General features: G+C 44.9%; 2 protein-coding genes across 2 annotated transcripts in view; both read left to right on the top strand.

Annotated features, from left to right (window-relative positions):
• The window catches only part of LOC141121825 (uncharacterized), a 197,010-nt gene that overhangs the window by 45,772 nt on the left and 138,070 nt on the right, over positions 1-13,168 (top strand). The window lies entirely within an intron of this gene.
• On the top strand, positions 2,794-10,480 carry LOC141121815 (uncharacterized). The gene is made up of 7 exons (XM_073611531.1): positions 2,794-2,985; positions 3,101-3,198; positions 3,288-3,506; positions 3,586-3,795; positions 3,910-4,051; positions 6,660-6,747; positions 10,270-10,480. Exons 1-7 carry the CDS (start codon positions 2,952-2,954, stop codon positions 10,478-10,480), a joined length of 1,002 nt encoding a protein of 333 aa, XP_073467632.1. The 5' UTR covers positions 2,794-2,951.

Raw genomic sequence — 13,168 nt, 5'->3', positions numbered from 1 at the left:
ATTGGCCTGGTAACTCAATAGAGACAAAAGTCACTGTAATATAGATGAAATTAGCCAGCGGTGATTATGTATAGAGAGTTTGTGTGTTCCGCTCAGCATTTAACTTCCACTCAAACTTGTAAAGCAGCAATGCATATGGATTTCAAAATCGCACAGTTTGAAAAGCGCAGGTCATTGGTTGCTATGTAGGTATGGATCACAATTGATTAATCAGGGATAACATCAGTCAAAGGATGTTTAGCAAGTAACTTCCACTCAAACTTGTAAAGCAGCAATGCATATGGGTTTCAAAATCGCATAGTTGAAAATCGTAGGTCATTGGTTGCTATGTAAGTATGGATCACAATTGATTAATGAGGGATAGCATCGGTCAAAGGAAACAGTGTCTGTATTAAGGCATCCTCCTTCAAGGCAGTGCCCCATGCCTAGTTCCATTCCAGGCCTTTACAACAAGACATCTTGTTGGCTTGGAACAGAAGAGGACAAGCCCTGGATTATCCAATGTTCTTATCTCCTCGGGCACACTTAAGCCTAAAATGGTGGTTGCAGGATCAGAACCTGCGAAAGGGAAAACTCTGGTAACTTGGAGAGTACCGACTACAGATGCCAGTCTCTCAGGCTGGGGAGCAATCCTAGAGGGGCTCACAGCTCAGGGGAAATGGTCAAGGACAGAACAGATCCTGCCCATCAACGTCCTGGAGTTACGGGCAGTACATCTGGCCCTACGGTCCTTGACGGTGGAGCTTCAGGACTGCCCTATCAGAGTTAAGTCCGACAATGCCACTACAGTGGCTTATATAAACCACCAAGGCGGTACCAGGACCACATACTAGCCTGGGCAGAGGGACATGTGCCGATTCTATTGGCAGTCCATATTCCGGGAGTAGAGAACTGGAAGGCAGATTATCTTAGCCCCCAGCAGATCTGCCCGGGGGAATGGTCCCCACACCCAGGGGTGTTCCAGGAAATTTGCCAACATTGAGGATGGCCAGAGGTCGACCTACTGGTATCCAGGTTCAACAACAGTTTGTATCATGAACAAGAGATCCTCTGGCAATTGGAGCAGATGTTTTGGTAGTTTCATGGAGCCAGCCTTTCACATTTGTTGCGCAGGATTGGGAAAAAGGGGGTTCCAGTCATTCTGGAGGCAACAACCTGGCCCAGAAGGCCCTGGTTCCCAGAGATTGTGAGACTGACAATAGACGGGCCATGGACGGTTTCATGTTGCCCCGATCTACTGTCTCAAAGTCCTATATTCCACCCCAATTTACAGTCTCTAAATTTGACTGCATGGCTATTGAAGCCAGGGTGTTAAAGGACCGTGCCATCTTGGGACCAGTAGTGTCTACTCTAGTAAATGCTAGAAAAGCTGTCACTAGGAAGATCTATCATAAGGTCTGGAAGACTTAAATTGCTTTGTGTGAAACCAATAAATGGCATCCTCGGAAATACGTGACTGGGAGAATTCTCTCTTTTCTACAGTCAGCTGTGGAAATCAGTTTGGCTTTGAGTACAATCAGAGGTCAGATTGGCCCTGTCAGTATTCTTCCAAAGGCCTTTAGCCTCCTATTCACTGGTTCGAACCTTTATGCAGGGGGCAACTCGCTTGCTTCCCCCTGATTAGGTCGCCTATGTGTCCTTGGGACTTGAACTTGGTGCTCTCTGTGTTACAGAAACAACCATTTGAACCTATCAAGGAATTTTCATTAGATTTGTCACGCAAGATAGCCTTCCTGATGACCATCGCCTCGGCTAGAAGGGTGGCAGAGTTGCCTTTCGTGTAGGGAACTATACTTGATCCTTCACCACGAAAGGGTCGTGTTACGACCTGTTCCATCCTTTTTGCCAAAAGTGGTGTCAGCCTTTCATTTAAAGTACATTATTTTGCCTTCTTTTTTTCTCTCAGCTTCGTTCGGCGGAAGAGAGATGACTGCATTCTTTGGCAGTCAAGGAAAAGGACCCAGGAAGGAGAAGGCAGCTTCCAAGGCTCCCATTGCCAATTGGGTCCATCAGTTGATCATTCAGGCCTACGGTCTGAAATGTAAAGCTCCTCCCTTTAGAGTGAGAGCTCATTCTACCAGGGGTGTAGGAACCTCCTGGGCTTTTCACCATCAGATATCTGTGGCTCAGATTTGTAAGACTGCTACCTGGTCTTCAGTGCATACGTTCACAAAGTTTTATCAAGTGAATGTTCGAGCAGCTGAGGATTCGGCTTTCGGCAGCATTGTACTGTGGGCTGCCATATAATGTCTGATGGCTATTGTTTGGCAGGGTGTCTCCCTCCCCTCAAGGCTATTGCTCTGGGACGTCCCAGCAGGTAATGAATATTAGCCTAACTCTGTGTCCCATGATGTATGAAAAAGATAATAGGATTTTTTCCTCATACTTACCATACTTCCTCATACTTACCTGGAAAATCATTTTCTTTGAGTGCATCATGGGACACAGAGATCCCTCCCCTCTTTTTAAGGATTTAGTGCTTGCTACAAAACTGAAGTACTTCCTGTATGGGAGGGGTTATACAGGGGGTCACTTCCTGTCTAAACAACTTTGGTCTACCAGAGATGAAGTATAACCCAGCAGGTAATGAATATTAGCCTAACTCTGTGTCACATGATGTACTCAAAGAAAAGGATTTTACAGGTAAGTATGATGAAAAAATCCTATTTTTAACCTACAGAATGGGGGGCCCAGTCTGGGTAAATAATATCCCAGTGGGGTTTTGATAAAAATGGAGGCCTGATTGGTAAGGTGAGGAGGATTCTGGGAATGTCATTTGATTTTACTATATGTGTTCAAATCTAGAGTTTTACTCCTGTGAAGTCTGGAGATCCTATGATAATCACATTGCCTCCACCTCCCTCCCTGATATAATAGAGAAATAAGAAGATTATAGAAGTCACCAGAGAGATCATTGAGCTGCTGACAGGAGTGGTGCTGGGAAGGACATCATGATGGACAATCAGCCGCCCCTCACATCACTGGGTAAGAGGAGACTTTATTATAAAGGAGAGAACAGTATGGAGGATCCACCTAGACCCCCATCATCTGATAAACACATAGAAACAATGTATTCAGTCAGTGTGTGTGTTTCCTACAGATGGATCCAGTAATGGGAACCCAACAGAGAGATCTCCCCATCCTCTGTATTCCTGGGATTCCACACAGGAAGGTCATACCATCCCTCACCATCATCAGGTAGATGAGGAACAATCACTGATAGTATCATTAGGATCTGTACATTATCTGCATTGTTTCAATTGATGTCATTTTTATTCTATATTCAGAGTGGAAACCTAAGAGATTCTCAAGTTGAAGTTAAAGAAGAGATAAAAGAGGAGGATGATGAGGATGGAGTGATGGAGGAGTCCGTGTTTCTAAAAGTGCACAAAGATCTGTACCAGGACACCATAGTGGAGTCATCCAGCTACAGAAACCCACCAGAGAGATGTCCCTGTCCTCTGTATTCCACACAGGAAGGTCACACCATCCCTCGCCATCATCAGGTAGATGATTGACAGTTATTGGTAGTTATAATTTATACACAACATGTTTGTTAGAATGAATGTTTTATTATATATTCAGAGTGGAAACCTCGGGGATGATAATATTGATGTTAAAGAAGAGTATAAAGGGGAGGATGAGGAGTATGGAGTGATGGAGGAGTTTTCAGAAGGACACAAGGATATAAAGGAGCCACCTAATACCAGGAACCCACCAGAGAGATGTCCCCACCCACTGTATTGCCAGGATTCCACACAGGAAGATCAAACCATCCCTCACTGTTACCTCAAGGTTGGTGGGACGGAGCTTATAAAAACACAGACTCATGGAGACAATGTGTGGATTTTTTATGTGGTGCCACATTATTAAAGCTTATACCTTACAAATGATATTTTCTTGATTTAGAGTGGAGATCCAATCGATATAGAATTTGAGGTTAAAGGAGAAGAAGAAGAGAGGTATGTGAGGGATGATCAGCAGTCTATGGAGGAGAATGGAAAAAAGAGGACATTTATAGAGGAGGACACTCCTACAGAGATCAGCACAGGTGGGTCATTAACATTAAATACATTCCTCCACCTATACTGCTCACTGATTGGTCCAGAGGAGGGCGGGGACTGGGTGATATCAGCCTGTAATACCCTGGTCACTTTCCTGATCTGTTTTCCCCGTCCTGTATTCTAAGGATGAGCCAAACGGCCCACGGTTCAATTCGCACCAGAACATGCGAACAGGCAAAAAATTTAGACGAACACTGTTAAATTGCATAGGGGCCCCCCAAAATCTATACCAGGCCCTTTAGGTCTGGTATGGAAATTAAGGGGAACCCTGCACAAAAAAAAAAAATGGCGTATGGGTCCCCCCAAAATCCATACCAGACACTTCAGGTCTGGTATGGATTTTAAGGGGAACCCTGTGCCAAAATGTAAAAAAAAATTGCATAGGGGTCCCCCCAAAATCCATACCAGACCTTGCAGGCCACAGGAAAAGAGGGGTGGACGAGAGAGCACCTCCCCTCCTGAACGCCACGTGACGTCAGAGGAAGGCGGGGTTGCCCGTTTACGCCAAATGGCCCTGCCCTCAGCTATATAACAGCTGTCATCGAGAAGAAGCGTCACTCGGCAGGAGCCTCCCATGGAGGCGAAGATGTTGCGGCTTTTTTTTTTCTTTCTTTTTTCGGCTCAACGGGCGGCGTGAGATGGACCTACATTGTGGGACATTTTTATTTTTTTATCTTTTTAATAAAGGACTTGTCCCAAAGTGTCTCCTGTCATTTTTACTATTTTTGATTCTTTTTTTGTGAAATGGTAGGGGTACAATGTACCCGTTACCAATTCACATGGGGGAGGCCAGGATCTGGGGGTCCACTTGTTAACGGGGGCTTCCAGATTCCGATAAGCCCCCCTGCCCGCACACCCCCACAACCACCGGGCAAGGGTTGTGGGGATGAGGCCCTTGTCCCCATCAAAATGGGGACAAGGTGCTTTGGGGGGCTACTCCAAAGCATCATCCCCATGGAGGGCATGTGGCCTGGTATGGTTCAGGAGGGGAGGGGCGCTCTCTCTCGTCCCCCCCCTTTTCCTGCGGCCTGCCAGGTTGCGTGCTCAGATAAGGGTCTGGTATGGATTTTGGGTGGGACCCCTATGCCATTTTTTTTTTTTTTTTTTGGGCGCAGGGTTCCTCTTAAAATCCATACCAGACCTGAAGGGTCTGGTATGGATTTTGGGGAGGACCCCTAGGCCATTTTTTTTTTTAAATTTATCACAGGGTTCCCCCTAATTTCCATACCAGACCTGAAGGGCCTGGTATGGATTTTGGGGGGACCCCCACACAATTTGTTTTTTACATTTTTGGTTCGGGGTTCCCCTTAATATTCATACCAGACCCAAAGGGCCTGGTAATGGACTGGGGGGGACCCATGCCATTTCTTTTCAATAAGTTTTATCTATATTGCCGAGACCCAACAATTCATTACAGCCGCAATCAGTTTTAAATGACTTTTTCCTTTAGAAATGTCATTTTGCTGTGGTATTGTTCTATACACGGAAAAACAATAACATGCATATACCTACCTACCTGTCCATTACAAGGGAGTCTGACATCCATCATATTATATTACACTCCTGTCTGATAATCTGCAAAACAGCGTTTTACGTCTTTTTTACATTTTAATAATGTTGATCTCTGATTCTGATATGTAGCAGATTCTCCCTCTAATAATACATCTATCTGTCTGTTATTCTCAGAGTGGATTAAATATCCAACTATATATCAGGATATTTATATTTACCGCTGTATAGAGATATTCAATAATATTGATTACATTTTACACCAACCTTTTTTTGAAGTTTTTATCCAATTAATCAAAACAATATTTGGCCAACAAATCAATTATGAAAATAATCAATCATTAGTTGCCGCCCTACAGAGGACCCATTTACTAGTTACCTTGAGGGGGGAATTGTAAGATCCTCAGAGACAAAGCTGCCTGATGTGGGCGGAGTCCTGGTTTAGGGGAACCAATCTGCTCATGTCTAGTAATAATCTTTTTATTTCTATTTTAGTAGATGGACGGGAGATGAGGAAAACCTCAGAGGATTGTCTCACTTTGTCTCCAGACTGTAAAGTAGAAGATGAGGACATCACACAGTATAGTCCAGGAGAAAACCCGGCTACCTCAAATGTCCATCCGGCACCACACAGTGTAGATGGACCATCGTATTCCTCTTATCCTGAGGAACCTCAGACTGTGAGGGACGGTGCCGTCCTTCCAACAGAGAAGAGGCTTTCCTGTACTGAGTGCGGGAAGTGTTTCCGTTGTAAATCTGATCTTAATGTGCATAAAAGATCCCACACAGGGGAGAAGCCACATTCCTGTCCTGAGTGCGGGAAATCTTTTTCACAGAAGTCCCATCTTTCCAGACATCAGAGATCTCACACAGGAGAGAAGCCGTATTTCTGTCCTGAGTGCGGGAAATGTTTTTCACAGAAGTCCAGTCTAGACACACATCAGAGATTGCACACAGGGGAGAAGCCGTATTTCTGTACTGAGTGCGGGAAGTGTTTCCATTCTAAATATAATCTTACTGTTCATAAAAGATCTCACACAGGGGAGAAGCCGTATTCCTGTCCTGAGTGCGGAAAAAGCTTTTCAGTGAAATCCTATCTTTACACACATCAGAGTTTTCACACGGGTGAAAAGCCATATTCCTGTTCTAAGTGCGGGAAATGTTTTTTAGCGAAGTCTCATCTTTCCAAACATCAGAGATCTCACACATGGCAGAAGCCATATTCCTGTCCTGAGTGCAGGAAATGTTTTTCACAGAAGTCTAAACTTTATACACATCAGAGATCTCACACACGGCAGAAGCCATATTCCTGTCTTGAGTGCGGGAAATGTTATTCACAGAAGTTCAATCTTTGTAGACATCAGAGATCTCACACGGGGCAGAAGCCGTATTCCTGTCCTGAGTGCGGGAAATGTTTTTCACGGAAATCCAGTCTTTACACACATCAGAGATCTCACACGGGGGAGAAGCCGTATTCCTGTCCTGAGTGCGGGAAATGTTTTTCACGGAAGTCCAATCTTTACTCACATCAGAGATCTCACACGGGGGAGAAGCCACTTTCCTGGCCTGAGTGAGGGAATTGTTCCTCACTGAAGTCCTGTCTTCCTGTACATCAGGGATCCCACACAACCCTCAAGGTGTATTAGTGCCTTAAGTGCGGGAAATGTCTTCTATATGAATGATGCTGGACATCACAGCTCTCATGTGGGGAAGAAGCACACCCTGATATACACCTCAGATATACTTCATGGCTGATCTTCATCATGTAAAAAACAGTTCAAGGAGTGTGAGGATTTTGTGAAAAAACGACTTGTCTGAGGGACTAAATCGGGGTCCCAATCTCCTTGTCCCTTATGACAATCTCCTTTTTCCTCATCTACTAGAGAGCTCAGCAGTGGTGTGGGAGTTCATTGAAAACTACAAGCCGACATCGGCAAAGGACAGAATTCTGTGAATGAATGGCACGGCCGTGCTCTTTTCATAAAGTGACAGCTGTGACTGCGGTCACACAGAGGACTCGGATTGTTGAGCCGCTGCAGGAACAGGGACATGTTCCCGAAGGTGAAATTCTCCTTTAAACCTTTCACTGCCAGAGCTCATTTTTGCGTTTTTTTTTTTTTTTTTGCCCACTTGTTTAACCACTTCAATACCAGACACTTTCACCCCCTTTCTGCCCAGGTCAATTTTCAGCTGTTAGCGCTCTCACTCTTTGTATGTAACACTGTACCCATATGACATTTTTATTTTATTTCCCACAAATATAGCTTTTTTTTGGTGGTATTTGATCATCTCTGGCATTTTTATTTTTTTGTGCTACAAATTAAAAAAAGACAGAAAATTCTGGAAAAAAAAAGTTTTTCTTTTGTTTCTCTTATACAATTTTGTAAATAAGTAAGTTTTCTCCTTCACTGATGGACACTGATGAGGAGGTACTGACAAGGATCCCTTATAAGCACTGAATAGCATACCTGGTGGGTGGTGGTGGTCATCACTGGCGATCATCGCTGATGGGCCTGTACTGATAATCAATGCTGAATATCAGTGCAGATCCCCCCCGTCAGGGGAGCCGCCTATCGGCTCTCCTCTACTCATGCCTGGTCAGCATGAATAAAGGAAAGCCGATAACCGGCACTTCCTGGTTACGATGTGGTTGGCTTTGGTTGGACACAGCTGATCACATGGTAAGGGTCCTACGTCATGGGCTCTTTGCCGAGATTGGAGATGCTGTGTGTTAGAGCGACTCACTGCACCCCTGATCGCTGTGCGCCCGAGCGGCTTATTCTTCTGGACATATTCTTCAGGATAATGGACCCCCCTGCCTGGCCGTCATTCTGCTAGAGGCCGTACGGGATGGAGTTAAAAAATCATTTTAGGCCTGAAGATTATATAAAACCTAGAAAGGAAAGCAAAGGGCGGGACTTTACATGAGACACACGGACGCAATGGAACAATACTTATATAAAACCCCCAAAACATGATATATTTTCTGAAGGCAGACACCCTAGAGAATAAAATAGTGGTAGTTACAATTTTTTATGTCACGCGATATTTCTGCAAACGTCTAGGAAACACAAAATCTCAGTAAAAAACGCACTAAAATTAATTTCAGGGAGGCACAAAAACACAATAAATTACCCAATTTTTTAGTAGATACCCAACATGTTAAACCTTAAATTTGCGTGTGTGTCTGTGAAATGGTGACAGACTTCAGTACCCTATATTTTCTATAGGCGATGCTTTAAAAGCCCCCTATATGTCATCAATTTAGTGTTATGGAGGAGTTCTGGTGATAGAATTATTGCTCTCATTCTGGTGTGCGCGGCGATATGTAACATGTGTATCGCAATCAACATTTTTAGGCGTAGGTGCCCCAATGTGTGAGTTTATGTTTGTACGTGCGCATATGTAGGGGCGGGCCTCAGATTTTTTGGGGGGGAGAAGTTATGTGCCTGGATTTAAATTTCATTTTATACCATTTTAAAAAAATATTTTTTTCATCACATAGAGGTGCCTTGAGGTTTGTTCAGGGGTGCCTTGGCGAAATTCCAAACAATTGCCCCAAAATTGTATACATGCCGGTGGGTGAATGAAACCCACATGACCAATGACATCATGCGTTGATAAGGAGGCTGTCAGTTGCCTGAATATCATCCTTGTGTGACCCTCCCCCGCCTCTCTCCATCAGCTTTGGGGTCTCATTAGCCGAGCAATGGATAAAAACTGAGGGAGAAGAGAAACATTGGAATACTAGTCAGTACCAGTTTGCAAACGTGTGCTTTGGAAGAATAAATCACTTATGACTTTGGGAGTCCTACGTGTGTTGATGCTGTTGCTTTGTTTAAAACTATTAGAATAGTTTTTACATTTTAGATTGGGGCGCCTCAAGACTGTTCATAATTTTGGAGGGTGCCTTGACTGAAAAAGGTTGAGAAACACTGACATGGTGACAGGTTCTCTTTAATGAGACATCCAGAGTCTAAAAGACCCCAATGTCTCCCCTGTGCTCCACTGAATGCAATGCAAATCACTCTGCGTTACATTCTTTCCTGACCTTGATAGCCGGGAAACTGTCAACAGGGACCCGGAAGTGATGTCATACATGTCACTCTCTCCTCCCTCCCCTCTACCCATCATCACCCGCTATGCTGGTCCCGGGTCCACAGATGGCCAAGAGGAGCCTGGTATACACAGTGGGTGTGTGTCAGGGTGGGGGCAATTTACCGGGGTGTGTGGAAACATTCGCTCAGCCACCCGAATGCTTCCATTTGATAAGTAAACCTGCTCCTTGCTTGCCCGCAGCAGGGCTAAAATGTTCATAAGGAGATCAGAGATCACCAAAGACATGGATGAAGTGTTGGCCATTGATAGCAGTAGAAAAATAAAAATGGAGTCATTATAAATTGACCTCTGAAGTTAAGGGTCTAAAAATGGAAATAGCCCTAGTCAGATAGGACATGCAAAAGCTGAGGGAGCGTACGGCTGCTCTGGAGGGCCGCATGAGCACCGTGGAACCATGTGCAATCACTAACTACAGCCCACACAGCCAAATTAGAAGACATGGAGAATAGACTGCGAAGAAATAATATCAGAGTTGTGAGATCGCCGGAAAGGGCCGAGGGGAAAAACCCTTTTGTCTTTATTGAGAACTGGCTTACAGAAACATTCAGCATGGAATCATTTTCCTGCATGTTCCCAGTGGAATGGGCCCACAGGGTACCTGCAAGGTCTCCCACCCTGGTGAACCACCCAGACCGTTCCTGTTCAAACTACTGAACTTTAAAGATAGAGATGCTATCCTACACTTGGCTCGAACCAAAGGAGAGGCAATGAAAATTGACGATGTCCGGATATCGTTTTATCCTGACTTTTCGGCTGTACTACAGTGCCGGAGGGCGAAAGTCACATAGGTTAAAGAGCGTTTACACCACTATGATGTCACCTACGCCATGTTATACCTGGCTCGGCTGCGCGTGGCTGCAAACAACAAAACCCATTCCTTTCTCGTACATCACAGGACACAGAGCCTCAGTAATTACTGATGGGTTATATAGGGTATCACTAGGTGATTGGACACTAGTTCAACCCCTTATATAATCCCTCCCCTTACAGGGATACCTCAGTTTTTACGCCAGTGTCTTAGGTGTTGGACATGTAAAGATGTCCTGTGCTGAGCTCCAAAAGGGAATATCCGATATCCTATACTGGGGCAAGCCAGGCGAACCGGATCCATTTCAAGGTGTCCTAGGCTGAATTGGATGGTACCCGGGCCTCGTTACCTGTACCGCTTCCTCCTTTTTAGAGAGCTGGACCCCGCATTTCAGAAAATGGTTTTTCTAGTCTTATTTCTGGCCGGGTGCTTTACAGGCCCAGAACTGCGGATCCCCCTATCCGTAGGGGGCCCCAGTCTCTGAAGGTTTTCCAAAACGGAGCCCACCGTGAGAGGTGAAGTTTGGGTCTGTATAAACAGAACCCTGCAGCTGGATAAGGTAAGGGAGATTCCACAGAATTTTTTAATTCTAGTAGGTTTCTCTTTTAAGTAAATGCATGCTATGCCTATTGTCGCCACCGGGGGCTGTCAAGAGCACATACCTTCTCATGCTTGATTGTCTGTCTCGATGTTCACGCTGCACAAGCTCCTCCAGTCAAGCTCCAGGTAGGATGGGATGGGGGGCTCTCCTCTGGGATATTCCCCTCAAAATAGGGGGGGGCCGCAGGTGGTCTGTGAGGTGGTAGTATACCGCACTATCATTCTGTACATTGAGTCCATTGAGGACTGTACATTGAGGACATTGAGTCCACGTTATCCGCAGATCAGCTCCTGCTGTATATAATCGAAGCAGGTCGCCGGTGGGGCTCATGTACACCTCAGATCCAGAAGTGTTGGTTCCCGTACTAGGCGTGTGATCCAACAGAGCAGTGCCACCTTGCCGCTGTATAAGTTATACGGGTGGCAAGTGGTTAAACGCCAGGGTAAGTGTATGAATGTAGCCGAGGAGGATGTTGAAAAATAAATACAGTTTCCACTTCTTGAAATGTGTTCTTTTATCATATAAAATCAAAGGTCCCGGTTTGACTTGAACTCCCCTCGTATTTTTTCTGATCGAGGTATTTCAGGAAAAATACCCTGTAATGGCCACTAGATGGAGTTGACAATCATAGAAAATCACTGTGGTAAATTATGGCCAGAATTTGTAATAGCTGAATGAACTTTTTGTCACATTTGTCCAATGAATTTTCTATAAGTAGACCCCTTTGTTTCCTTGGTCAGACATGACTTCATACTAATACCTGAGATCATACTCAAACACTTATGAGTACAGTACACGGGGAAGGATAAAAGTTAAAGTCTATGTAAGCCCTCATTTTATAAAATAACCCGTTCAGTTTAAAATAGAAATGAAAGGCAAAACATTTGTGTATATATATATAAATACCTGTTTTCCTTTTTTTTTATAAGTGATCACATTCCCTCTGTTCTCATCTGCCTAAGAGCTGGGGGAGGAGAAACAGCAGCACACTGGTCTCTCCGGTGAATGGCTGTGCCAGGAAAAGTTTGATCATTGGAGGAGAGCACACTGTATTTCCAGCACAGATAGAGAACTGACCATGCTCAGCTATCATGCCTAGTGTGGTCAGTTTTTAACAGGAAAGCAGAGGGACTGGCAGGAACACCAGCGATTTCCCACATAGGAAGCAATACAAAGAGAGCAGGAGACTTCTTCATACCAGTACATGGGACAGCAGACACATACCAGGAATATCAATGTTGGGCTGACATGCTCTTTAAATAAACCAACATTGCAGTTGGCCTTTAGATGGCGCTAAGTACCATTGAAATTAGCACCATCTAATAACCAAATGTGGTATTTTCCATTTTAAATCCATGGAAATCATTCAAACAGCTCAGCAAAGAGCATACTAACATTTATTCCCCATCCCATTCACACAGAAGGAATGTACATGGACTTTCACCGGGGGAATTGCTATGTAAATTATTAGGGATGAGCAGAACACCCTCCTGTTCGGTTCACAGCAGAACATGCGAACAGGCAAAAAATTCAGCAGAACACACGAACACCGTTAAAGTCTATGGGACACGAACATGAATAATCAAAAGTGCTAATTTTAAAGGCTTATATGCAAGTTATTGTCATATTGTCAAATCCATACCAGACCCTTCAGGTCTGGTATGAATTTTAAGGGGAACCCTGCATCCAAATTAAAAAATAAAATGGCCAAGGGGTCCTCCCCAAATACCATACGAGACCCTTAGCCAAGCACGCAACCTGGCAGACCGCAGGAAAAGGGAGGGAACAGAAGAGAGCGCCCCCCTTCTGAACTGTACCAGGCCACATGCCCTCAACATGGGGAGGATGCTTTGAGGTAGCCCCCAAAGCACCTTGTCCCTATGTTGATGGGGACAAGGGCCTCATCCCCACAACCCTTGCCTGGGTGGCCCTGCCCTCCTCTGATGCCACAAGGAAGCCATGGGGAAGACCCCGTGGCGTCAGAGGGGGCGGGGTCATCCGGTTACGTCACCGGGTGGCCCCGCCCTCAGTTATATAAGAGCTGTCAAAGCGAAGACGCGTCAGAAG

The sequence above is a fragment of the Aquarana catesbeiana genome, unplaced genomic scaffold, assembly GCF_042186555.1.
Source record: "Aquarana catesbeiana isolate 2022-GZ unplaced genomic scaffold, ASM4218655v1 unanchor233, whole genome shotgun sequence".
Classification (NCBI taxonomy): Eukaryota; Metazoa; Chordata; class Amphibia; order Anura; family Ranidae; genus Aquarana; species Aquarana catesbeiana.
This window is presented reverse-complemented; position numbering and strand designations above follow the sequence as displayed.